Source organism: Schistocerca gregaria, chromosome 3 (genome assembly GCF_023897955.1).
Source record: "Schistocerca gregaria isolate iqSchGreg1 chromosome 3, iqSchGreg1.2, whole genome shotgun sequence".
Lineage (NCBI taxonomy): Eukaryota > Metazoa > Arthropoda > Insecta > Orthoptera > Acrididae > Schistocerca > Schistocerca gregaria.
The window spans coordinates 496578202-496605922 of record NC_064922.1 but is presented as its reverse complement, the minus strand read 5'-3'; the positions used below and the strand labels follow the sequence as shown (position 1 = coordinate 496605922).

General features: G+C 42.7%; 1 protein-coding gene across 3 annotated transcripts in view; it reads right to left on the bottom strand.

Moving 5' to 3' along the window:
• The window catches only part of LOC126354065 (juvenile hormone esterase-like), a 285547-nt gene that overhangs the window by 69747 nt on the left and 188079 nt on the right, over window positions 1-27721 (bottom strand). For all 3 annotated transcript variants that reach the window (XM_050003436.1, XM_050003437.1, XM_050003439.1), the window contains exons 2-4: window positions 11840-11974; window positions 8095-8371; window positions 711-896 (exon numbers count right to left, since the gene is read on the bottom strand). In XM_050003436.1, coding sequence (XP_049859393.1) covers window positions 711-896; window positions 8095-8371; window positions 11840-11974 — 598 coding nt within the window. The remainder of the gene's footprint in view (window positions 1-710; window positions 897-8094; window positions 8372-11839; window positions 11975-27721) is intronic.

The following is a 27721-nucleotide window of genomic DNA, read 5'->3' as shown; positions in this document are numbered from 1 at the left end:
TGGTTGTTCTGGGTATTGATTTCTCAGGATCTATGTACCAAAATTGCGTGAAAATGTAATCACATGTCAGTTCTAGTATAATATATTTGTCCAATGAATATCCGTTTATTAGCTACATTTCTTCTTGGTGTAGCAATTTTAATGGCCAATAGTGTAACAACATGAACTTCGGCATACAGTATCGGTCATTTTAATGCTCAAAATAGATCAGTCCTAAATTCAAAATATCGCAGATTCCCGAATCTACTAAACGGATTTTGAAAAGTGAAGAACTGGAATGCCGTTTAATTTGCGTCTTTTAAAGGCATAGACCAGTAGCAACAGTTACTACCACTTGAGAAAGCTAAGTTGATACCGATATCTCTGTACTTTATATAGACATGAAAAGAAACTGTACATATTTCAGTGAGAACTGTTTCACATTTTGTTTGGTCGAAGACAGAATTACGATATCTCAAATGACTCAGGAAATATCTGAGGTGAACAGCTTAGCTGATTCATGCCGTATATCTTGACATTTGAAATACTCGTACATTCTCTGCGTTCATGCCGTATATCTTGACATTTGAAATACGGTACTGTTCCTCGTACGTTCTTTGCGATTAAAAGGTAGGCTCAGGAAGTAAATAATCCATTGCTGACAGCCTTGTTTCATTTACGGAGGCCACCAGATCGATATGAATGTCTCTTAAATTACATTACGAACCAACCTGAGGAAAGAGGAGAGACGAGATGTAATGAGACGGCCCTGCCTCCCGCACTCTGCCCCTGCAGGGTGACGAGGTCTGGGTCGCCACCGAAGCTGGCGATGTTCTGCTTCACCCAGGTCAGCGCCAGGTGCTGATCCTTGACACCTGCGTTGCCCGGAACGACCTCATCTCCGGTGCTCAGGAAGCCTGCAGTGAAATTTGGCACTGTTACTCGTGTGTCCACATTCTGTTGGTAGAGGCTGTTCTGCAGCTTGAAAGTGTGTAGCTTACTTTCTTCCATCCAAGCACCTTCACAGTAAGCCATTTTATAAATGTAACATAACAGGTATAGCTGACAGATAGAGAAAGAAAGGAGTTAATGAGTATGGTCCCATCCCATCGATGTTGACGAAATTAGAGGCGGAGCACTGAAGCAACTGGACAGCGATTCTATATATATATATATATATATATATATATATATATATATATATATATATATATATATATATATGGTGTTACAAAAAGGTACGGCCAAACTTTCAGAAAACATTCCTCACACACAAAGAAAGAAAATATGTTACGTGGACATGTGTCCGGAAACGCTTACTTACCATGTTAGAGCTCATTTTATTACTTCTCTTTAAATCACATTAATCATGGAATGGAAACACACAGCAACAGAACGTACCAGCGTGACTTCAAAAACTTAGCTACAGGAAATGTCAAAATGTCCTCCGTTATCTAGGATACATGCATCCACCCTCCGTCGCATGGAATCCCTGGTGCGCTGATGCAGCCCTGGAGAATGGCGTATTGTATCACAGCCGTCCAAAATACGAACACGAAGAGTCTCTACATTTGGTACCGGGGTTGCGTAGACAAGAGCTTTCAAATGCCCCCATAAATGAAAGTCAAGAGGGTTGAGGTCAGGAGAGCGTGGAGGCCATGGAATTGGTCCGCCTCTACCAATCCATCGGTCACCGAATCTGTTGTTGAGCAGCGTACGAACACTTCGACTAAAATGTGCAGGAGCTCCATCGTGCATGAACCACATGTTGTGTCGTACTTGTAAAGGCACATGATCTAGCAGCACAGGTAGAGTATCCCGTATGAAATCATGATAACGTGCTCCATTGAGCGTAGGTGGAAGAACGAAACTAAAGTGAGCTCTAACATGGAAATTAAGAGTTTCCGAACACATGTCCACGTAACATCTTTTCTTTCTTTGTGTGTGAGGAATGTTTCCTGAAAGTGTATATATATTGTTTTAAAGGTATGATTTCTGGCATTTGGTGAAATTATTTAGAGAAGCAAGGGAAAATTTACGTTATTGTGACATAAGGGGAGGTTTTCTCAGCTATGCAGGTACATGGTGCTGCCACGTTGCTTCGAAAGTTACGTACGTAGGCCTATATTATAAGAAAGTTGCGCATGTGTCATGGACACGAAAGCATACATAGTTATTTAATTAGTTAGTTAGTTTCGTGTCTCATAGATCATTTTAATGATACTTTCATCGAAATGATGTAGAACGACTCAGTTTAGACGATACGTATACATGGTTATTGTTAACATTAATGACAACAACGAGCACATTATTATTTTAGTCCTATTCAAGCAACTACATTTCAAAACAACTTTTTTTTACTGGCCTCCGATTTTTAAGTAGAAATTCGTCAATGGAATAGAAGGAATTGGTCAGGCTAAAGGATTTTAAGGTAAATTTAAAATTTGCTTAGTTGCTTGCCAGACATTTTATGTTATTGGGCAAGTGAGCAAAGGTTTTTGTTGTTGCGTATTGAAATCATTTCTGAGCCACTGACAACTTTAATAATGAGTAATTAAGGTACTTTTCCCTCTTGTGTTTAATATATGAAGATCACTGTTCTTCTCAAAATTCGGTGGATTATTTACGACGAATTTCGTTAGCGACTATATTTCTATTGTGATGGTGCAGTTAAAATGCCCAGCTACTTGAAGACGTATCGGCATGACGTCTGTGGGTGAACACTACATATCATTCTTATTGCTCTCTTTTGTGCAATAAGTACTGTTTTCTAAGTGACGACTTACTCCAGGAAATTAATCCACAACATATTACTGAAACTAAACATAGAAAATATGTCAGGACGTTAACTCGTTTGTTCCCAGGGTCAACAATTATTCGACGAACACAAGAAGCTGAATTTAATTTTTTGAGAAGCTCTGTAGTACGCTTTTTCCAGTTCAAGTCTTCAACAATACACACACCCAAAAATTTGGAGCATTCTACCCTATTTACCTACTTTTGCTCATGTGCTACATCAGCTTTTGGTGTGGCTCTGTTTATTGTACTGAATATATTGTGTGTGTGTGCTTTTTTTTTTATTTGAGAGAGAATCCATTTTCTGAAAACCACGTCAAAATTGTTTGGAAAATATCATTTACAATCATGTAAGTTGCTCTCTCTAATGAGACTTATTATGACAGTAGTATAGTTTGCAAAAAGTATGACTTCTGCTTGTTGAATGGTAAGTAGAAGCTCACTAAATGTACAGAGTCCACCAGAAAAATGTATACACTCTTTGTCAGGCTCTACCGAGATATCGATATTGTCGTTCGATATGAGTTACGAGTGTGTTGTAGTATGGTCTTTGGCTCAACAGGTGTTAGTACTTTCATCTTAGTACTGAGAAAACAAGATGGCTAGAGCACGCTTAAGATTTGAACAACGAAAATGTATTGTGAAGTGGTTTTTAAAGTTTGATAATATCGTTGAAGTGCAACGTCAGTGGAGGCGGGAATCTGAAACAAAATCGCCAACCCGCCTAACAATTAAATGCATGATTGACAAGTTTGAATTTGCATGGAGCGATTTGCGATACTCACAAAGGAAGATCAGGAAGACAGCGTACAGCTGCAAGTCCTGCTTTGTCGGCTCTTGTGTTGGAAATGTTTGTTAATTCTCCACAGAATTCTGCTACGCAATGCGCACTTGAAGTGGGGGTTAGCAGTACAAGCGTATGAAGAGTGCTGAAAGCTGCCAAGTGGAAAGTTTACATTACACGATGACTGCACGCGATTAATGATGACGATCCTGATCGCCAAATGCGATTTTGCGAATGGTATCAGAAAATGCTGAATGATGACGAACAATTTGTGACGAAGATAGTGTGGAATGAGGAGGCACAATTTAAACGCAATGAAACCGTGAATCGGCATAGCAGTGTGAACTGGGCACCGGAAAATCCGCATGTTTACGTGAATGATGCGGTCAATCTAACAGGGGTTCATGTGTGGTGTGGACTATCATCTAAGGGCTTAGTAGGACCCTTTTTTTTTATGCTGCTGTCACTGGAGAAGTGTACCTGGAAATGTTACGCCACATACATTTCGTCAGGTATACGTGCGCTTTATGGAAGTGGTCTTCTACCAACAGGACGGAGCGCCACCACATTACCACCTAGCCGTACGAGCTTTGCTGGATGACAATTTTCTGGGGCATTGGATTGGACGAAGAGGACCTATTGAGTTCCCTCCTTGGTCGCCAGATCTAACGCCTACGGACTTATACTTGTAGGGAACTGTGACAGATAACGTCTATCGCCGTAAGCGACGCACGCTGGAGGATCTTCGCCAGTAGATTACGGGGACATGTGCAGCGATCTCCACTGTAACATTGACTGACGTAGTTGCGGCGACCGCTCGTCGTTCTGTTAATAAACACGTGAGTAATACTTTTCGTTCCTTTAAGTGTGCAATCATTTTTATGAGGGACTCTGCATAAGGAAAGGAATAGACCCAAAATTGAACCCTGTGGGACTCCCATTGTGCTTTCCTCCTAGTCACTAAAATTTTCTCTCCTTCTAATTCTGTTTAAATAATTCAGTATAACTTTTTGAATACTGTTCGTTAAGTATGAGACAAAAAGATGTGCATAAAACTGACAATTCCCAAAAACCTTGCGTTTTTCTAACAGAGTAACATGATCTACACAATCAAATGCCTTGGAAAAATAACAAAAATACCAACTGGCGATATTTTACTATTTAAGGCTTGTCCTATTTGATGATTTAATATGTAAATTGCAGTCTCAGTCGAGCAATCCTTCTGGAAGCCAAACTGTGATATGCTACATAAACTATTCCTCCCTACATGTCTGACAAATCTTAAGTACATTACTTTTTCGAATATTTTGGAAAAAGATGTCAGTAAAGAAACTGAACAATAGTTGTTTCAGTGTGTCTTATCACCGTTCTTGTGTAAAGGTTTAACAACTGCATATTTTAAGCTGTCAGGAAAAATTTCCTGTGTCAGGAGGCATTACATGTATCACTAAGGGCATTACTAATTAAGTTGGAACAACTTCCCAGAACTCTGTCTGACATTCCATCAACACCACCTGAGATTTTTTTTTTAGAATTTTTATAGTTCTAATAATTTCAATGAAGAATGTTAGAGTAGTTTCTAGTTGCTTCGCGTTTTCTGAAATGACATCTATAAATACATTCTCTTAATTTTTCAGCTGAACCATTTAATCTTATTTTTCTCTAAATCTAGTAAGTAATTGTTGGAAGTTCTCGCAACTTGTCATTTAGTTTAACTGTTATGGTATCTTGTACATTGTCTGACTGTTCTCTCTCTCGTGTCTCCTATTTGACAATAAGCCATGTAGTTTTATTTTTATAATCTGCATTACCTATTATTGTCAGGACGTGCATACTTCTGAAAATTTTAATGACATTCCTTAAAATCTACGGTAGTTTTGTAATATGGAAGTAATGTCGGATCTTGACTTACTCTGGACTTTATATAAGGGGCGTTCAAAAACATTCTGTTCGAAGGCTGTAAAAACCAGAATCGGTACGCCAGTGAGGCAAAATCGTCATGGGCATTGAGGCAATCACCCCATCGATTCATCATTCCTTAACTGCCTGCTCCACATCATCGTCTGACGGGAATCGTCGACCCTTCAAGGCCTTTTTTTAAGGGACCGAAAGCGTGATAACCCCATGGGAAAATATCAGCACTATAGGACGTGTGCTTGATTGCCTGCCACTTAAACTGGCGTTACTTCTACGTTACGACATTGGCGATGTGGGCACGTCCCAGTAACGGCTCAGAATCCACTCATACTACTCAACTTTCTCCAGTATCATGCTCCTGCTTTCCATCATTCGCAGAAGTCCTCTTGCATGCTCCCTGCTAACTCTCTTTATGTTATTCTAATGTTCTCTACGCTGGATATCCTATGGTGACAGAAAAATGATTGCACAGTCTTCTTCGAATACAGGAGTTCTAAATTTGACAAGTCGCCTGTCTTCCAAAGATTCCCATTTAAGTTTCTCATGCATCTCTGTTAACTATGGTATGGGGTATGTCGATCTGTTCCAGTCTTATCAATGCATCCCTGAATTTTTCGACAGTTTTTGTCACGTCTACTGGATAAGGACACCAAATTCTTAAATTTATACACTATCATTGGCAGCACTTTTATGCGATTCCCTTTGCAGATTAACATTCACAAAACCCTTATAACAAATTTAATTTATCTATTCACCTTCCCTCATACTGTTTTTATGCATCCGTTTCACTTCATATCGCTTCTTAATATTATAACTGTTCAATTTGTTCACCACTAATTACCGACAACATTAGTTCAGTAGCTTCGATTCTGATGGATCAGAGTGAGCACGATATTTGTGGAAAGGTACATGCATTATATGAGCGAGGGTATCGGGACACCCTATTAGTGGACGAGGTGTGTCCACCCTCTGCTTTTATGAAAACTTCAGCTCGGCTGAAGAGACTTTCAAGGAGGTACTTAAATATCTGCGGAGGAATGGCAGCACATACTTTCCCAAGAACCGACAGCAGAGAAGGCAGTAATGTCGAACACTGGTGTCTGGAACGAAGTCCACATTCTAACTCATCCCAAAGGTGTTCCATTGATCTCAGATCTAGACTCAAGGAAGGCCACTCCATCTCAGGAATGCTATAGTCCACAAACTATTGCCTCAACGATGTTGCTTTATGATAGGGTAATTGTCGTGCTGATACAATTATTGTCTCTGAATTTTCCTATCCTTGCCCCACACCACAGCACCACCTTGTGGTTCACTGTTAAAGCTACACATAATGGCAGGTAACTTTCTCCAGACATTCGTCAAACGCAAATCCATCCATTGGATTCTCACAGGTGTACCATGATTCACCGCTCTAAATCACTCGTTGCTAGTGATCCAAAGTCCAGTAGCGTCACCGTTTACCCCACTCAAACATCGCACACAGAAATGTGTAGCTTTATAGGAGATGCTCGACCATTTTACTCCATTTTTTTAGCTCTCTAAACACATTGTGCTAGTTGGTCTGCTACTAGTAGCACTTCTGGATCTCATGAGTGATTTCTTCCGACGATTCCAGGCAATTTTTTACAATCACCCTCCTAAATGCCCGACGATCTATACATAAAGGGCTTATTTCAATAGTGGTACAAGTCCATTACCTCCACTTTTCTGCCTATAATGATTCTGAAATTAATGATCCAAAGAAACAGAAAGAAAGGTTCATCTCTAGCAAGAAGCCATTGGCTTGAATATTTCTGGTATCTCAACTGCAGATTTTTCAGCGCTCCTTTAACTCTAGGACTCTGTATCTCAAAATGAACAAAAATGGACTTGTACCACTATTGAAATAAGCCCTTCACATGAGGTCTGTGTAGTCTTATTTCAATAGTGGTACAAGTCCATTACCTCCACTTTTCTGCCTATAATGATTCTGAAATTAATGATCCAAAGAAACAGAAAGAAAGGTTCATCTCTAGCAAGAAGCCATTGGCTTGAATATTTCTGGTATCTCAACTGCAGATTTTTCAGCGCTCCTTTAACTCTAGGACTCTGTATCTCAAAATGAACAAAAATGGACTTGTACCACTATTGAAATAAGCCCTTCACATGAGGTCTGTGTAGTCTTGGTTTAGTTGTGATTGTTCCTTCGCGTTTCCACTTCACAGTTGGTCCAACTACAGTCAAATTGGAAAACTGTAAAATGGTTAAAATGTACCTGGGCGATATCATCTGAGATGATATCAGATGATATCCAATGACTAATTCACGTTCGAAGTCACTGAGCTCTTCTGACACATCTATTTATCTCTGATTGCTTCTCTACTGACATTACAAAACTTCCTACCAAATTTTATGCTGTCGGATCGACCTTTTGTGACATGTTGTGATCAAATATACATTACACAGGAATGCCCGAATACTTCTGATCAGATAGCATAGGCGTGCAGAACAATGGATTTTGCAATATGACACGTAAATGAGTGGAAGCTAAAGGCTGAGAGTAATTTGTGCAGTGAGAGACATTTTGCGAAACCCACCCCGAAACATACAGACGACTTCGGAACCGTTGGTCATACCTAGTGGCCCCAGGCGGTAGTTGATGGTGACGAGTATGACACCATAGGAGACAAGGAAGTCGGGCCCGTGCTCCTGGTCTGAGCCACTGCCGTAGACGAACCCTCCGCCGTGCACCCAGAAGAGCACGGGCAGCCCTGCACCCTCCTCTGGTACGCCCGGCACGAAGACGTTCAGGTAGAGGCAGTCCTCGGAGCCGTCACCCGTGTTCTGCACGCAGTCGCTGCCGTATGAGGTGGCGTTGCGCACGCCCTCCCAGCTACCAGCTGGCTGCGGATCCTGTCAAGAGATCATCAGTATTATCTGAACATTGTCGGTTCTACTTATTTCAGTGGAGCAACCGTTTGCGGAAATCTTGGCTGGAACATAGCAAAGAATTTAGAAGAATGAATGTGCAGGGCGTTTCACTGTTGCTTTCCGGAAGCTAGATTTTGAGGGCTTCAGCTACTATCGTTATTACGGAGAACAAACTCTAGATTCATGATAATTTGCTACTGTGTTTTATTTACTGTTTACTTTATTTGCAATCGATTTACGGCTTCATCTTCCCGCAGTTCGTCTCAGTCATCGAAATGGTATATACACCTGCTTGTATATCCTGTTGCTGCACTGCGTTAGTAGATACTGTGGTTCAGTCCCCTTTCGTGACGAACAGTTTCAACATTAGCATCAGTTTCAATTCTTAAACTCTCTCCAATAGATGACTTAGATAACTGCAGCGACAATGGTACATCTTGTCTTACTTTTGTCCAGATTTTAACCTCCTGCGTCTATGCGGGCGCCATGAGTCATCTTCGCATGAAGAAAATGGATCATCTTTTTTATGCCTATAGCCTATACCATCTTGAATCAGGCTAGAAGACATTCTGTTCCACTCCATACGACCAAACGCCTTCCTCAAATCAACGAATTCATTTTTCCTAATTGCGACTAATATTACCGGTGGTGCTGTCCGTAAAATCGAGATCGTCCTTTTCGAATCTGCAATAAATTTACCTTCCATTCTTCGACAAAGCACTCTTTATTTATTCATCCGATATTAGACTGGTTGCTCTCTACATCTGAAGAGTCTATACGTATTCTGCAAACCAAATAGCAAGGGTACTAAGCACTTACCACATGCTTGGTTCTTGCTACAATCGAGTAGGGAGAGCTGGAACAAAAACTGCTTACATGGGTCTTGTTATTAATTTAGTGTTTGTAGTTCCTAAGACAGCGATAAGTAGAAGTTTGAAGTATATTTCAGAATACTTCTATTAATACTGTTTTTTGAAACTTTGTATCCAGACTTTCACGCGTAAATTGGTAGCTACCTTCGAGCGTTTGTCAAACAAGTTCTCTTCATTTCCGTGACGCTCTTCCTTGCACCAAACATACATGGTTCCACTCACGGTGTCCTTCTTTGTATACATTCTGTATCCCCTATTAATCATAATCGGTACGGGTCCGATTCACTTGCTGCACATAACGCTGTATTGGTAAATTCTCATTTGGTTATTGTTCCCACAGCTACCATTATCTTACCCAATACTAATAGCTGTCACATTACTTTAGCGTTTAATACTTCCCCGTTATCAGTCTAGCTAACATTCTATTTTCATCTGATTTTTGTCCCGCTGTTCTTTTTGAACCATTTCCTCGGAATATTTTAGGCAGGAAGAAGACATCAAGACATTCTTCGCATAGAACCGCACGTAGTACGTAATAGTTTCTCGTTATTTCGCGCAGCGTAGTACTGTCGCATCCGTTAAAGCCGTGCCAACAACACATACGAGGGTTGGAACTTTAATAGCGGCAACTATTTATTTACAGCTCGTAAAAATAGATACGTGTTTTAAAGTTTTACTGGCCTTCAAAGTAGACACCAACATTGTGTATAACCCGTTGCCACCGATGTGGAAGTCGTAGGATACTCTTAGCAGTGCCAGTTGGGTGACAGTTCGAGCGGCGTGGTCTACTGGCCGACGAATTTGTAGCAGTTCTGAAGCGAATGCCGTAAAGTGTTTCCTTCAGTTTAGAAATCGAGCTGCACTTACGAGGGCTTAAGTCAGGGGAGTGCAGTAAGTGGTATAGCACTTAGCAGCCCCATCAGTCAAACATTAGCTTGCACTGAGCATTGTCCTGCAAAATGATGGTCAGGTCCTGCAGAAAGTGTCATCACTTCTGTCTCTATGCTGTTCGTTTTTGGAATACAACTTACGATCATCTTAGAGACAGAAGTCATGACATTTTCTGCAGGAAAACTTTTGCAAACCATTCAAATAAAAGGCCTTTGATTTCGAGTGCAACCAAGCATTCACACCATCAATCACTGCATCATCATTGGCAAATCGTCGTCCTTTGAGATCGTTTTTTAGGGTTGGGAGAAGAAAAAATCTGTTGGAGTCAAATCTGGAGAATGTGACGGATGACGTAACAATTCAAACCCACAGTCACGCAGAGCTTCCAGTGTTGCGAGGACTTGTGCGCCGGTTCGTTGTCCTGACGCAAAAGAACTCCGCGCGTCGATTTTCCGTGCCTTTTTTTCTTTCTCTCTTCTTTTAAACGACGCAGGGAGGTGCAGTACTATGATGCATTGATAGTTACGCTGTTTTGCAAATAATCCACCGTAATTACCCCATTCTGCATCCCAGAAGACAGATGCCGTCACCTTACCGGCTGATTTTTACACCCGGATATTTTTTTTTTTTTTTTGGGCTACGGGATGAAGGATATTTCCATTATTGTGACCGTTGTTTTGTCTCAGGATAAAAGTGTGGAGCCCACGTTTCATCCATCTCACAAACCTATCAGAAAAGCCGTCTTCATACGCTTTCTTCACAACACTGCCCACGTTCCCATCGCTGTTCTGCATTCAAATCTTTCGGGACCCACCGAGATGAAATTTCCCGCATTTCCAAAATATCCACAACAATGTCATGGGCAAGCCCATGGGAGATTCCAAATGTGGTTTCAATGTTCTACAACGTTATTCGACAGTCCTGTGAAATCGTATTGTGAATGCGGCCACTGTTTCATCAGTGACAAAGGTGACAGCCATTCAGCTCCTTGGCTCATCTTCCACTCTTCATTGTTGGATAAGACGGAGCACTGTCCTTAAGTTTATTCCGTATGTCCTTCGCAGTTTTCTTGGGGGTCTTTCCCTTCAAATGAAGATATTCAATATTCGCCATTTTGCTTACACTACAATATAAAACGCAACCTAGTGGCAAAACTAACGAAGTTGGAGCCGCGAAATTTGACTTGCATACCCACAAAAGGCCACCATAAAACTAGGTGGTGTTGTTTGTGCTAGACATTACGGTAAATATCTCGGGCTAGAAACTTTCCAACCGCCCTCGTACACTTGAAATGCATTCTCCTTCCATTTGTCGGGGCGGTATTCCTGTCTGCGAACTTTATTTGTCCATTTATCATAAGCGTTTTAAGCAGAAAAAGTTACAACATCTCATGAAGTCAATATGAAACAGAACATTATATCGACATTGATATGGCAGACTGAAGCTACTTGACAAGGATAGAACAGTATGTGGCATCGATGAAGGAACCAACGTGTCATTCACCTAAAGTGTGAAAATAATGGAAAACTAAATCTTGGCCAGTCTAACAGCGATTAGACCCATTCTCCTCCTGAATGACTAATATGACATCCCCAAGCACACGAATGCAGTTCGCTAAACAGAGAGATCATTCAGAATGAGCTCCCCCGGTTACAAGCTGGGATACGACTGTAAGCAGAGAACTCACCTGGAAGCGCAGCTCTCCAACGGGAGGTTCGGCGTACGGGATTCCCAGAAAGGCCGTGTAGGACGTGTTGTAGACGCTCGTGGCCGTACTTCCCAGCAGGCTTCCTTGCTGGACCGTCACCAGCACGTCCTCGGCCTGCAGAAAGAAAGTAGCACAAACTGAATTAAAATTACCAGTGTAGGACAGTGGTCCCGACCCATCAGATATTAGCTTCGGTCTCCCTTCTCCCCCCCCCCCCCCCCCTCCCCCACCACCGCATTCCACCATCATCAACATTATCGCCTAACTGAACTTTAGGATGAATATAAATTTCTTTGCACTCTTTTATTTTTAAAATTACAAAAGGTAAATGATGTTACTTAGTATAGGAATTTATTAAACGACAAACAGTGACTCAATGAGACGATTGGCTGCTTATTGTAACAACCTTTTGTTACAGAATGATGAAACAAATCTCTGTGCATCTTGTAAGCTATGTACAATTCCTTCTCGGGTAAGACAGTTAACTATCAATACTGAAGCTAGAAACTTGTTAAAAAGAATGCATCCTCTGCACCACTCTTCTCCCTAGCGACACTTGTTTCATCCATTCTCTGCACCTTCATTTAGCATCAACCAAGCTAAAATGTCTCATTATATATAAAATGATAGGGATTAGAAGACGTTTAGTTGGAAATCTTTTGTGTATGACCCCAGCCACTAATAATAATAATAATACAGTGTAGCACCTACAGCAGTATATAGCTATTACATAGTTACTGTTGTATTCTATTGCTAATTAGTTCTTTTATCTGATGTAAAATGAATAATGAAGCAATTTCTGACCCATTTTGGGAACTACCTACAGCTAAGAGACAACATTTTCGTGAGATACTTAAGCGTATGCGACCTGTATATCTCAATGTCACTGTCATAGATGCATGGTGCAAAGTAAGTGTGTGGGGGTGGAGAATGTGAGGAAGATAATGTCCATAAATTCGTTTCACAAGCTGTAAGTTCCACTACATAGTATCACGTGTTAATGCTCTCCCTCAAAGTCAGAGGTCAAATCACACCCTATTCGACTACCATTGCATATCAACACTTAATTTTTTTTTCATTTTTCTAAATAATTCCTGCTCAAAACGTCTAGTGTTTTCGTCCCTTTTCTTACGTCTTGGACTACGAAAGCACGCCATTTTCCTTACTGAAATATTTTTAATGTATTACTAATAATATGTAAATCCTTCGTCTATGTTTCAGCTTTCAATAAAACTACTCGGGTAGTAAATAGTACTCGTGGAGTGCACATTAGGATTTTTAAGGCTAGATGGTAGTTTGCGGTACTGTCATGAACACTCCCCAGACGACAAGAAGACAGCGAAATCAGCCCACGTTCAGACTAATGACGCTTCGACTGTCCAAAATTTGTCAATAAATTGTCAAACTATACGTAACCAAGTTTTCCGAATTTACTGCTCTCCAGGAAGTGTCTCGCACTTAAAATTATTCTCGCGACAGAGAGCTGTCTGACACCCGAAATACAAAGCTCTGAGACATTTATCGATTCATGGAATGTATATCGATATGACAAATAAGCTGCCTCAGAAGGGAGAGTGTTGATTGAAGATGAAAAAAATACTATCTCTATAGAGGTCAAATTTGAGATCGACGGTGAAGTTATCTGGTCGTGTATAACAGATCTAAGTGAAATCAAGTCAACTGTTGAATGTTTTTACTGGCCACGCGATTCTGCTGCGACAGTTTTATTAGAGTTCCTCAAACAAAGTCCATGACCAGTAGCTCGGAAATATCCAGATCATGAAATTTTAGTTCTAGGTGACTTTAACATACCGAATATGGACTGGGACATTTATAGATTCATTTCAGGGAGTACAATCATGCGAAGTACATTTGAACAGGATTCAAAAAACTGTCTTGAATAGCTAGCTCGACAGCCCATACGGAGTGGAAATATTTTAGACCCTGTATCTACAAACAGGTCTGACCTTGTCCACGGCGTCAGCAATAGGGGCAATGGATTAGTGAGAAAGACGTCATCATAGGGACTACGGTTACTAAAGTTAATAAATCAAACAAGAAGGCTAAGAGTATTACTGCTAGGACAGAGTAGATAAGCAGTTGTTAGCATGCGACTTAGACAATAAATTGTCATCATTTAATTCCCGTATGAAGGACGTAGAGGAATTATAGGCAAAGTTTAAACGAATTGTAAATCTTGCTCTGTAGAAGTATGTGCCGAGTAAGTGGATTAAGGATGGGAAAGACTCAATATGGTTTAACAACGAAATTCGGAAAATGCTAACGAATCAAAAGATTCAAAAGAGAACGCGCAAATGAGTGCAGGCAAAATAGTTCAAATGGCTCTTAGCACAATGGGACTTAACATCTATGGTCATCAGTCCCCTAGAACTTAGAACTACTTAAACCTAACTAACCTAAGGACAACACACAACACCCAGCCATCACGAGGCAGAGAAAATCCCTGACCCCGTCGGGAATCGAACCGGGGAACCCGGGCGCGGGAAGCGAGAACGCTACCGCACGACCACGAGCTGCGGGTAAGGCAAACTTCAGTAAAAATTTCAGAATCTAGTATGTTGCTCTCGACGGCGAGTTCAGGAGTGCCCTAGGCAAATAAGACAGGGACGCCATTATTTTACACTCACATAAATAATTTGGCAACATGGTGAGCAGATGTTTGCGGTTGTTTGCTGATGATGTTGTGGTGTGCGGGAAGGTGTCGTCTTTGAATGAGTATAGGAGAATATAGAATAACTTGAACAAATGAACGACAGTTAGCTCTAAATGTAAAAAATGGTCAAATGGCCCTGAGCACTATGGGACTTGACATCTAAGGTCAGCAGTCCCCTAGAACTTAGAACTACTTAAACCTAACTAACCGAAGGACATCACACACATCCATGCCCGAGGCAGGATTCGAACCTGCGACCGTAGCAGTCGTGCGGTTCCGGACTGAAGCGCCTAGAACCGCACGGCCACCGCGGCCGGCCAATTGTAAAAAAAAAAAAAAAAAAAAAAAAAAAGTGAGTCAATGCAGATGAGTAGGAAAAACAAACTCGTAATGTTAGAATGCAGCATCAGTAATGTACTGGTTGACACGTTCACGTCGATTAACTATGTAGATGTGACGTTGAAAAGTGATATGAAACGGAACGAGCATGTAAGTATTGTAACAGTGAAGGCAAATGATCGACTTGGGTTTATAGGAGAATTTTTGGAAATGTCTTTCATCTGTAAAGAAAACCGCATGTACAACATTAGTTCGAAACATTCTCGAGCACCGCTCGAGTGTTTCGGAACCGCACCGTGTCTGATTAAAAGAAGACATCGATGCAATTCAGAGGCGGGCTGCTAGATTTGTTAGCGGTAGATTCGATAAACACGCAAGTGTTACTGAGCTGCTTCGGGAACTCAAGAGATAATCCCTGGAGGAAAGGTGTCCTTCTTTTAGAGGAACGCTATTGAGAAAATCTAGAGATCCGGCATTTGGTCTGACTGTGAAACGATTCTTCTGCCGCCAACTTACATTTCGCGTAAGGACTGCGAAGACAAGATAATAGTAATTAGGGCTCATATGGAGGCATAAAGACAATCGTTTTTCCCTCGCTCTATTTGCGAGTGAAACAGGAAAGGAAGTGACAGGGTACCCTCCGCCACACACCGTACGGTAACTTGCAGAGTATGCATGTAGATGTAGAATAACATTGGGAAGCGATTGGTTTGGTGGCGTATCGATTACGCGTCATTGTAGGGGCACTTACATTCATTATAAGTCGAACATTCCAATCTAAGTTTCTTTACACGAACTCCGATTACTGCCTTTTTTTTAGTAATGCAAAACATTGTGTTGCGTTACACATATGTTACCAGAGTCAGACGTCGAAAGTTTTTCCGCTACGCGATGACGACTCAGTACCTGACTCCAAGAAAAAATCATAATAGCAGGTAACCGATGAATTTTGGCCAAGTGCTAGGTTTGATATGAATGGAAACTGATAGTTTAATGAGACATACTATATTTCTTTATTACACGCCTGCGTGGTCACTGTGATGTATCACGATTCCGAAAAAATTGCGTTCGGAGCACTGAATTTCAATCATTTTTCTTCACAACAACTATTTTTTTTAGAACAGCGTTCGTCAAACTGCGATCCGCGGACCGCATGGGGCTCTAATCAAATATTCATACAACCCGCGGTTCTCCGTCAAATTTTATAATAACATGCATCTAACATTTTTCAATCAACTTACAGGAATTCAGCCAGGTAGTATTAACAGCGACTGCCGATCTTTCGGCGGGAGCACATCCCGCCATTTTCAAGGCGGGGTCCGCGTATCTTAGGGGCAAAGGGGTAAGTAGCCCAGCCACTCTCGAAAACTGCACATAGGGATCAAACAAAGTTATAATTCCAATTTGTTTGTCTCGGAAGGGGATATCCAATGATACCACACTCTAGCCGGCCGGAGTGGCCGTGCGGTTCTAGGCGCTACAGTCTGGAACCGAGCGACCGCTACGGTCGCAAGTTCGAATCCTGCTTCGGGCATGGATGTGTGTGATGTCCTTAGGTTAGTTAGGTTTAATTAGTTTTAAGTTCTAGGTGACTGGTGACCTCAGAAGTTAAGTCGCATAGTGCTCAGAGCCATTTGAACCATTTTGAACCACACTCTAGCCTCCAACCCACCTCGTGCGTGAGTGGCAGGGTGCAGCTTTGAACTCTTCAGTGGGAATCCCCGTTTTCTATTAGCACTCCGTCTTCAGCCCAAGAGTTGCCTACCGGGACCATCCGACCGCCGTGTCGTCCTCAGAGGAGGATGCTGATAGAAGGGGTGTGGGGTCAGCACACCGCTCTCCCCGTCGTTATGATGGTATTCTTGGCCGAAGCTGCTACTACTCGGTCAAGTAGCACCTCAATTAGCATCACGAGGCTGAGTGCACCCCGAAAAATGGCAACAGCGCATGGCGGTTGAATGGTCTCCCATCCAAGTGCCGGCCACGCCCAACGGCGCTTAACTTTGTTGATCTCACGGGAACCGGTGTATCCACTGCTGCAAGGCCGTTGCCCCGTTTTCTATTGAAGATTACGATTTTACGGCAATATCTAGTTACTTTTTGTCTGAAGCATTTTCTTCGTTTCACCACGGATGGTGCTATAATCGAAGGAATAGGGCCACTGAGTAGCCTGATTTATGACATGCCACTCAATGGCCCTTGAATATACAATGGCACGTGTAACCCCACCTTCATGCTTCGAGGGTGGGACAGGCCAGCATTTCATAGCTTCTAAATGGAAAACCCATTCGCAGTGTTGTATTCCTCCAACATATTGACGGGCCACTGGCCGTAGCTCGAGGCGAACGCTACTATACTTTTCCAGTTAGAGTAAGTGTTCAAACATAGTACCGTCAACTTCAGTACACTTAGTGATCCGCTTTTCAAATGACCGTACATAGGACAGATTGTCAGAACTGGCGTTACTGATGCGGCCGACCATGTCTTCACGGCTTGTTGGCACTTGGTGGTACATCTTATACTTTAAATATCCCCAAAGAAAGCAGCTCGATTAATATAGCCACCTCTATCGACCCACCGACCAGTGTAAACATGGTCTAATACATCCCGTGCTTCTGTTGCGCCATGAGTTGGGCGACTGTCATGCTGAAACCACATACGTCTTCGAACGTCCAAGGCAACATGCTGCAGTAATATCGGTAGTTCCTTCCCAAAAACCGTTCGATATTTGCGTTCATTCAACGTGCCGTCTATAAAAGACGTACCAATGAGTTTGTTCCGCATGATGCCACAGTATACGTTAACCGAGCAAAGACATTGATGTTCAGCTTGCAGTAACCAGTAGGGATTGTCTACATTCCAGTAATGCATGTTATGCTGGTTAAGGGTATCATGATTTGTGAATGTAGACTCATCGGAAAATAGTACCTCGGCAAGGAATGTGGGGCTCGTTTGCATTTATTGACGTGCCAATTCACCAAACTGTGTCCGGTTATGGAAATCGGCGCCATTAAGTTCTTGATGTGGTGACATGTGGTATAGATGATACTTACAACAATGTAGAACTGTGACAATACTACCTAAGGTCATAGCGAAATCGCAGTGTAATTGCCGGGCGCTTATCCGTGGGTTGTGGCGCACTGCTGCTAGTACAGCTGTTTTACTAGCATCTTCTGCTACACGTTTCCTTCGTTTCCTTTCGCCGGTCTGTACGCTGCCGTCAGACATAAAGGCGTCCACAACCTTCTACAACAACAAATGAGAGAGAGCGTTCTCTGGAAAACGCTCGGCATACGGGCCAGCAGCAGCTTCAACATTTCTCCTGCATTCTCTGTAAATCAGGATAATTTTAATTTTTTTCTTTCTTAGTTGCAATATTCATTGTCCACTTGCAAGTCTGTTCTTCAAATGGTAGGTAGGTGTGCAGGCAATAAAAACTGCACAAGTAATGTAATGATTACAACCTGTATCGATTTTAGGTCTGAATCATACGTAGGCTCTGGTGGCAGTGTACTGCCTGTCACGATACGTGTTCGATATGTTGGAGGAAAGCAACGTTGCGAATGGGATTTCCAACACGAAGTTATGAAGTACTGGTCGGTCATACCCTTACAGCATGGAGGTGGGGTCCCACATGCCACTGGATATTCAAGGGCCATTGTGTACCCATTTCCATTCTTCCAGTTACAGCGCGATCTATGACGAAACGAAGAAAGTGCTTCAGACAAAACGAATGTGGATTTTGCCGTAGAATCGTAATCTGCAACAGAAAACGGAGGTACCCTTTGAAGATTTCAAAGTTGTCCCCCACCACCCACGCACTGGGTGGGGTGGCGGCTCGAGTGTGGTATAGTTGGATATCCGCCTCCGCGACAGACAAACAGGAATCACAACTTTTCTTGATCCAATGTGTATTTTTCGAGATATTTCTATCTCTTCAGTTAAAATGAACACTTGTAGATGTTCATCTTCAGACACGGTACATATTTGTAGCAAATAATATGAAATTGTATTAAGGCTGTTGTAACACAACGCAACGATTAGAAGGAAAATGTCATTCAAAAAATTTAGTAAGCATTTGTTATTGCGTCTTATATTAAAGGAAGGAAGATTAGTGTTTAAGGTCCCTTAGACGTGGAGGTTGGAGCACAAGCTTAGATTAAGGAACGATGGAGAAGGATGTCGGCCGTGCCCTTTCAAAGGAACCATCCCTGCATTTGCTTTAAGTGATTTAGGGAAACCACGGAAATCTTAAATAAGAAAGGGCGGGTAGGGATTTGAACTGTCGTCTTCAGAATTCGAATCCAGTGTGCTAACCACTGGTGTCCCATATTGCATAATGCATTTAAATATGATTGCTGTTATTGATCAGTTAACCATCCGCCCACAGAAACAACTCCGTAACAATTTTTCAGGCAATTGCTGAGTCAGAACTTTGGCGTCGCTGATGGTGGCAGCAATCTAAATCGAGAACAGTCAAGAAGTGTTCCCAATGGAGCCGACTTTTGAAGATCAGTACTTGGCGGTCAGCAGCCAACACATCGAGCCCTTACGGTAGTTAGTCTATTGGAGGCTCATAATATGCTAACTTCTATTGTTGTTGTTGTGGTCTTCAGTCCTGAGACTGGTGCTGCAACCTACATCCTTCTGAATCTGCTTAGTGTATTCATCTCTTGGTCTCCCTCTACGATTTTTGCCCTCCACACTGCCCTCCAATGCTAAATTTGTGATCCCTTGATGTCTCAGAACTTGTCCTACCAACCGGTCCCTTTTTCTCCTCAAGTTGTGCCACAAACTCCTCTTCTCCCCAATTCTGTTCAATACCTCCTTATTAGCTATGTGATCTACCCATCTAATATTCAGCATTCTTCTGTAGCACCACATTTCGAAAGCTTCTATTCTCTTCCTGTCCAAACTATTTATCGTGCATGTTTCACTTCCATACATGGCTACATTCCATACAAACACTTTCAGAAACGACTTCCTGGCACTTAAATCTATACTCGATGTTAACAAATTTCTCTTCTTCAGAAACGCTTTCCTTACCATTGCCAGTCTATTTCGACCATCATCAGTTATTTTGCTCCCCAAATAGCAAAACTCATTTATGACTTTAAGTGTCTCACTTCTTGATCTAATTCCCTTAGCATCATCCGACTTAATTCGACTACATAACTTCTATAGATTATCAATAATAACATCGCTACATATGCATCCCTAGGTGGCGACCCACAATGTCAGCACTGGCTCCTGCGAGGAAAGTTTGACGACATCTGTTTTAGAGGGTTACATTACAATGGACTATATGAAAAAGATAATGTTCATACATTCAAATGTGTCACACATTAATGTTAGAATTTAAAAAATAATTATTATTGGTTATACGAGTAAGCAATTTTAAAACCTTATGAAATAGTGACCATAGTTATGATCTTATGAAAATTACTTAGGTTAGTAACCGAAACGCAATCCATCTCTTTTATTTTTACCCTTCACAAAATTTCATTTTACCCCTCAAGGGGTACTCACTCCCAGGTTGCAAACTGCTGCCTTAAAGTAACTTAATGACAGCAGCGATATTTATACGACCAGTCGGTAATGAAAAGAACTTCCCTGAGCACCACATCCGTCACAACCAAAGCAACAAGCGAAGTACATCTCAGTTGAGTACTTGCACGACATTTTACATTCCTACTCGAGACTTACGTGTCTAGTTACCAACTGTATATTCCTAATATAAAATTTACAGGAAGATGATTCTATGTTGCATTTTACCAACGTAGTGTTGTTAAAGATTGAGTTCCGAACGAAATTCAACAGACGAGCTGAAAAGTGATTCGAGGCCAATCCTAGCGTCAAGTGCAATTGGAATCGGGATTTGGTCAGATCCCTGTTGTCCCATTAATCACAATAGTGACTTCGACGCTGGTTCGCTAAACTACCTGTACAGAATACTGCGAAAATGAATTAGGAAATAGAAGCCAAAAATCGGACATTACCCCCACAGCGCTACAAACTTCATTATTAAACTCAAAATTACTCTCGTCATCTGAATACAGCTCGCCTAAGTGACGGTCTAGTGCACCATTCAGTGATCAATGCCATACGTGAGACCAGTTTTAATTGCTTCTTTCAATCCTCTGAAACACTGCCTTTCTGAATTAATTTCTAAATTTAAAATGTGGATAACACACGCTACTGTCCGCTTAGTTAAAAATCCAAATTTTGTTTTAAACTCACATATCCAACTTGATAAATTAGCTTTTGGAGGGCAATAAAATAATTAATCTTAAAAGAAATGCGGTATCAACTGCTAATACGGATATCTTATAACAGGAAAAAACATGTTCGACACAGTAAGATGTCCATGAAACCTCATGACATATAAAATAATTAGATGGAAGACATACCGACAGAATGTTATTGCATCAAAGTACCGTTGGAAAAACTACATCAGTGGCACACAGCAATTTTAAACGGTATGGTTGTCTACTTTATTTAATTCGTGTGAATTTTTACTGTAATGAGGCAAGATTTTGCCATTATACATTTAACATTCTTGTAGATTTATATCTATATTAGATTATATTTATGAATGAAAATCGGAGTAATTATTTCATTGGCTGTTAGTGGCTAGAACCAAGCACTAATAAATTCTGTGATACTGCATGTCTGGAAGTTTAATTAAAGCTGAACACTGATAGAAAAAACCAAACGACCTTGCCTTCCACAGAAGCCGCTGCCGAGCAACGAGGAGTTGGAAAGCATCTTATTGTATTCTTCAGGGGCAGACATTTACACTCCCGGAAATGGAAAAATGAACACATTGACACCGGTGTGTCAGACCCACCATACTTGCTCCGGACACTGCGAGAGGGCTGTACAAGCAATGATCACACGCATGGCACAGCAGACACACCAGGAACCGCGGTGTTGGCCGTCGAATGGCGCTAGCTGCGCAGCATTTGTGCACCGCCGCCGTCAGTGTCAGCCAGTTTGCCGTGGCATACGGAGCTCCATCGCAGTCTTTAACACTGGTAGCATGCCGCGACAGCGTGGACGTGAACCGTATGTGCAGTTGACAGACTTTGAGCGAGGGCGTATAGTGGGCATGCGAGAGGCCGGGTGGACGTACCGCCGAATTGCTCAACACGTGGGGCGTGAGGTCTCCACAGTACATCGATGTTGTCGCCAGTCGTCGGCGGAAGGTGCACGTGCCCGTCGATCTGGGACCGGACCGCAGCGACGCCCGGATGCACGCCAAGACCGTAGAATCCTACGCAGTGCCGTAGGGGACCGCACCGCCACTTCCCAGCAAATTAGGGACACTGTTGCTCCTGGGGTATCGGCGAGGACCATTCGCAACCGTCTCCATGAAGCTGGGCTACGGTCCGGCACACCGTTAGGCCGTCTTCCGCTCACGCCCCAACATCGTGCAGCCCGCCTCCAGTGGTGTCGCGACAGGCGTAAATGGAGGGACGAATGGAGACGTTTCGTCTTCAGCGATGAGAGTCGCTTCTGCCTTGGTGCCAATGATGGTCGTATGCGTGTTTGGCGCCGTGCAGGTGAGCGCCACAATCAGGACTGCATACGACCGAGGCACACAGGGCCAACACCCGGCATCATGGTGTGGGGAGCGATCTCCTACACTGGCCGTACACCTCTGGTGATCGTCGAGGGGACACTGAATAGTGCACGGTACATCCAAACCGTCATCGAACCCATCGTGCTACCATTCCTAGACCAGCAAGGGAACTTGCTGTTCCAACAGGACAATGCACGTCCGCATGTATAGCGTGCCACCCAACGTGCTCTAGAAGGTGTAAGTCAACTACCCTGGCCAGCAAGATCTCCGGATCTGTCCCCCATTGAGCATGTTTGGGACTGGATGAAGCGTCGTCTCACTCGGTCTGCACGTCCAGCACGAACGCTGGTCCAACTGAGGCGCCAGGTGGAAATGGCATGGCAAGCCGTTCCACAGGACTACATCCAGCATCTCTACGATCGTCTCCATGGGAGAATAGCAGCCTGCATTGCTGCGAAAGGTGGATATACACTGTACTAGTGCCGACATTGTGCATGCTCTGTTGCCTGTGTCTATGTGCCTGTGGTTCTGTCAGTGTGATCATGTGATGTATCTGACCCCAGGAATGTGTCAATAAAGTTTCCCCTTCCTGGGACAATGAATTCACGGTGTTCTTATTTCAATTTCCAGGAGTGTATTTAAAAAATACTGCTGATGTCATCGGTCCCTTGGCTTGCACACTACTTAATCTAATTTAAACCAATTTAAGCTAAGAACAACACACATACACACCGGTGCACAGGTAGGGCTCGATCCTCCGACTTGGTAGGGTGGGAGTCGTTCGAACCCTGGCAAGGCGCCGTAGACCGCGCGGCGGACATTTAGTGACCTCAACGAGAAGAATGCATGACGGCGGTGGTTTATGGTGCTAGAGGCAGCAGATCCTCCGTAGAGCGGACAGAACTGGCAGAGATATTCTCTGACGAAGTGAAAAAACCTGGAGAACGAGCATCGGGGGCCTAAGAATGCGAAAGGACATTCTTTTAGTGCGAAGGAATGTGCAGGGTCAGAAACAACGCTCGCGAGCTGACCTCAGAAACTTCTCATGGGCATTGCAGGAGCTCACCTCCAACCAAAAAAGGGGATACGCGTAAAGGAACGGTAATGGAGCATTCCAGAACTTCTTCTGAAAGAGTATGAGCTGTAGGGGATTGGCTGGCAGATTCGTCACCCATGTAGTGGGAGGTAATGTTTTTGTAACGGCCGCTGGGATCGTAGGTGCCGCGTGTCCATATGGAAGCGGAAAATGCCGGGAGAAAAAAAAAGACTTCCCTGCCGGCAGCGATCGAGAGCACTCGCCTCTGAGGATCGCTAGAAGGGACTTCGGTGGCGACAGCCATACCGCAGGAGCTGGCGGTCCGACTTTAAGAAGAGCTGCTTTCGATACGGGGAACGCGTTAGTCGCTTCTCTGAGAAAGAAATGTAATTCTGTTTGCTTAAGTGACGATTATTTAACTCTCTCTGGAGTATAACACACACTGAAGTGCATCTTTAAAGGAGATACTTGAGTGGAGAATACGTGAGTCGAATTTCTGTTCCTAGATAGTGAGCGAACAGAAATCTTGACTCGTTTTCTGTCTTGTACTGAGGTAGTTTCAGCCTTAGGAGTTTGTGGACGGCATACTGCGTCCACTGAGTAGAAAGAGAATTGCAGGTATGCCACGTACATCATCTGCACAAACACTTAAAGAGGTGGCGCAGTGGTTAGCACACTGCACTCGAATTTGTGACATCAACGGCTCAAACCCACATCCACCCATTCTTTTTTTAAAGGTTTTCCCTGATTTCCCTCAAACGATTCACGCAAATGCCGGGTTGGTTCCTTTGAAAGGGCACGGCTGACTTCGTTCCCCAGCCTTCCCTAATCCGAAGGGACCGATGATCTCGCTTATGGTCACCACCCCAAAACCACCAGAAACCACCACCTGACCTGCACAGCGGCCAACGTCCCAATTAGTGGATCATCTGTGTAGTACAACTGCTATCCGTATTTCAACAGGTGATATGCGCACTCCAGTTCAGTGGACAAGGAAACAGTCACAGTCTGTGCGTTTGACTTCCATCTGCTTGTCCACTGAGGTTTTTTCTAAAAGTGCCAGGTGCGGTATACGTCTTCTGTTGATCACCATCATTGTGTGCATCTAATGTCATAGAGATGCGGCCAAAGTCAAACATGTTCCACCAATCTCGAAATTACAAGTAGTATATAATTCGATATTGTGTATTTCATATTCGTACAATTTTTGCATTCTGTATGCTTTTTAAGAATAAACAAGTTTTTGTATCTCGTTGTGATTCATTCTAGTAGCATACCGATAAGAATGACTGGTCTGATGCGTTAAACTGAAATAAAACCATAAGCCAATACTTAGTTTCATGAAAATCCCTAGGCGTAGGCTTTCAATGGTAGGGTCAGTTTAATCATTTATTGGCGTGAGGATTCCACTGCGGAACAACATTAGGCAGCCACTCACACAAACGCATTGTGTTACACGCTCGGGAGTTTACAGTATTCCTTGACTAACGCCTCAGCCGCCGCTGCTCTTGCACCTGCTCACCTTTAAAGAAATGGATCTATTCAACACTTCATCAGCTCTCCGACGCGTAGCCACATGCAATATACTTCCCTGGTTACTGATTTAACCCTTTCGCGGCTGGAAGGCTGAGCGTCCTGCCTGCCTGGCCGGGTGACAGGGACGAGCGCACTGCGCGCCTGGCCGGCGGCGGCTGTCGCAGCCCTGTGGCCGCTGCAGGCTACGGCCGCCGCAGGCTTCCCGCGTGTTGCCGCGTGCACAGAACCACTGTTCAGCAGCGCCTTAAAAAAACACTATACTCTGTATGGTCACTTTGGTTATAGTTTCTGATAACAACGAAAGAGAGCTTCGAAAATAGCCAACACTTTCAGTTATATGTTTATTATGGGCTGAAAAATGGTTGGTTTAGAAAAATGATAGGAACTTTTTTAATAGTAATTCCAAAATCCTCTAACTAGAGATTTACACCGTCGATGTATGTGCCTAAAACATATTAAAATTCCACTATCATCACATGAATGTATTCCAAGATATATAGTTTTAAATAGAGTTGTGCGTAGCGAAAACGCCCAAATCTCGAACAATATTCTTACTACGGTCTTAAATAGATAATAATTACAGAAATTTAAAACCTAATTTTGTCATGCAATCGGACTAAAAGTTAAACAAGGAATATATCTGCATAACTCATTTTGCGATAGGCCCTTGTCTTCGTTTGTAATTAAAACCTAAAGTCTATTCTCCACAGTAAGAAATTGGATAGTAAACGCCTACCTTCTTCTAGCTCGCTGTCTTCTTTTTCAGCCCGTCACGTTCAGTACGGTTTACTTTAATGGTTTCCCATCCTCATTTTCGACGCAGGCTTTGGACTGCCGCTGGCTGAGTTAAAAACCATTTTTTTTACTTTTATCTGCTTTTTTTTGTCCGCAGCTCGTGGTCTCGCGGTAGCGTTCTCGCTTCCCGAGCACGGGGTCCCGGGTTCGATTCCCGGCGGGATCAGGGATTTTCACCTGCCTCGTGATGACTGGGTGTTTGTGTCGTCTTCATCATCATCATCATTGATCCCCATTACGGTCGGAGGAAGGCAATGGCAAACCACCTCCACTAGGACCTTGCCTAGTATGGCGGCGCGGGTCTCCCGCGTCGCTCCCCTACGCTCGGTAAACGGAGTATGGGACTCATCATCATCATCTGCTTTTTATTTTTATTTTTTTATTTTTTACTTTTATCTATTTGAAACGTACAAAGTTACTAAAACGTGCTAATATTTCTTTAGCGTGTGGTAATTTTCGAAACATGGCACCATGCAGAGAGCCACATCGCACTTTTTGCATCTTATGCGTGTCATTTTTCGTTGTGAATGAGCAGTGCATACTACACAGCGTCTCTGGGGAATCTCCTTTTTCTCCGTTGCTACGAGGAACCCTGGATAATGTCCCTCTTTATTCTGCAGTCGGAAAGGGCTTTCTTCTTTGGTTGTCCGTGGGATCGCACTTTTACACGTTTGACTATGAAATCTGTCAAGCAATTGACGGATTAGCTCCAAGTGGTATTTCGCTAGTGGTATCTTCTGTTGCTTTTGTATTTCAAAAACAGTTTTTGCGTTCAGCACACACAAGTCAGTCAAATGAAAGAATACTTTCTTGTACCACTTCAGTGTCTTTCGGATGCACTGTACAGAAGATAATAGCATGTCTGTCTTATCCACTGCACCCATTGACTTATTATAGCTGACGACACAGGTGGGTTTCAATTTGTTTTGGCCTGTTCTATGTTCTTTCTTCTGTGTCTCCACAAACTCTGGTCCATTTACGGTCGAAAGCATCCACACTTCTTTCTTGTCCATCCATTTTAGTGCCATTAATGTTCCACAAGATTTGAACTGTACTTCCCCTTTTTTCAGCTTGTCTGGTAACGGTGGTAGATGTTTCCTGTTTTTTCGTACTGTTCCGACGGCGTTTGTACATTTTTTGTGGAGCCATAGAAATAATTCTGGGCTCGAGTACCAATTGTCCAAATAAATGGTATGACCTTTGTTGAGGTATGGCAATAACAAACTCACAACAACATCGCCTGATTTTCCCCAATCAGAATTTCCAGATTCTATTTCCGTGGCAGCTCCAGTGTAGATAATATAATCCAGAATATAATTCGTTTCTACGTCACAAAGGACGAAAATTTTAATGCCAAAACGACTACGTTTATTTGGTATGTACTGCTTGAATCGGAGCCTTCCCTTGAAAAGTAGCAAACTTTCGTCGATCACTAGGTTTTCAAAGGGTAGTACTGCCTCGCGGAATTTATTTCTTGTGTGACCTACAATGAGACGTATCTTTACAAGAATATCTTGAGACGCGGTGGAATTGTCACAGAAGTGCAATAAACGCAGAATCAATTTGTACCGGTCCCTGGCCATTATGTTAGAAAATATTGGTGTCTGAAGCAAAGAATCTGTCGACTAATATTCATTCACTTCTAACTTTTTACTTCTAGGCATAAGCAGAGAACATGCTAGGAAACAATAAAATTATGATGGCTCTATATGCTTCCAGCGTGCTAATCTACTGGGCACTGTCGTCATTTTTTCAGTAATAAATTTATAATAATTATTGATCTGTGTACAAATGGCAGAAACAAATTCCATGGACATGAAGTACAAAAAGAAATCTAAATGACTTGCTGACTCTTCGAAGTCCACCTTTAACCCGCTAAATGAGTTCACAAAACGG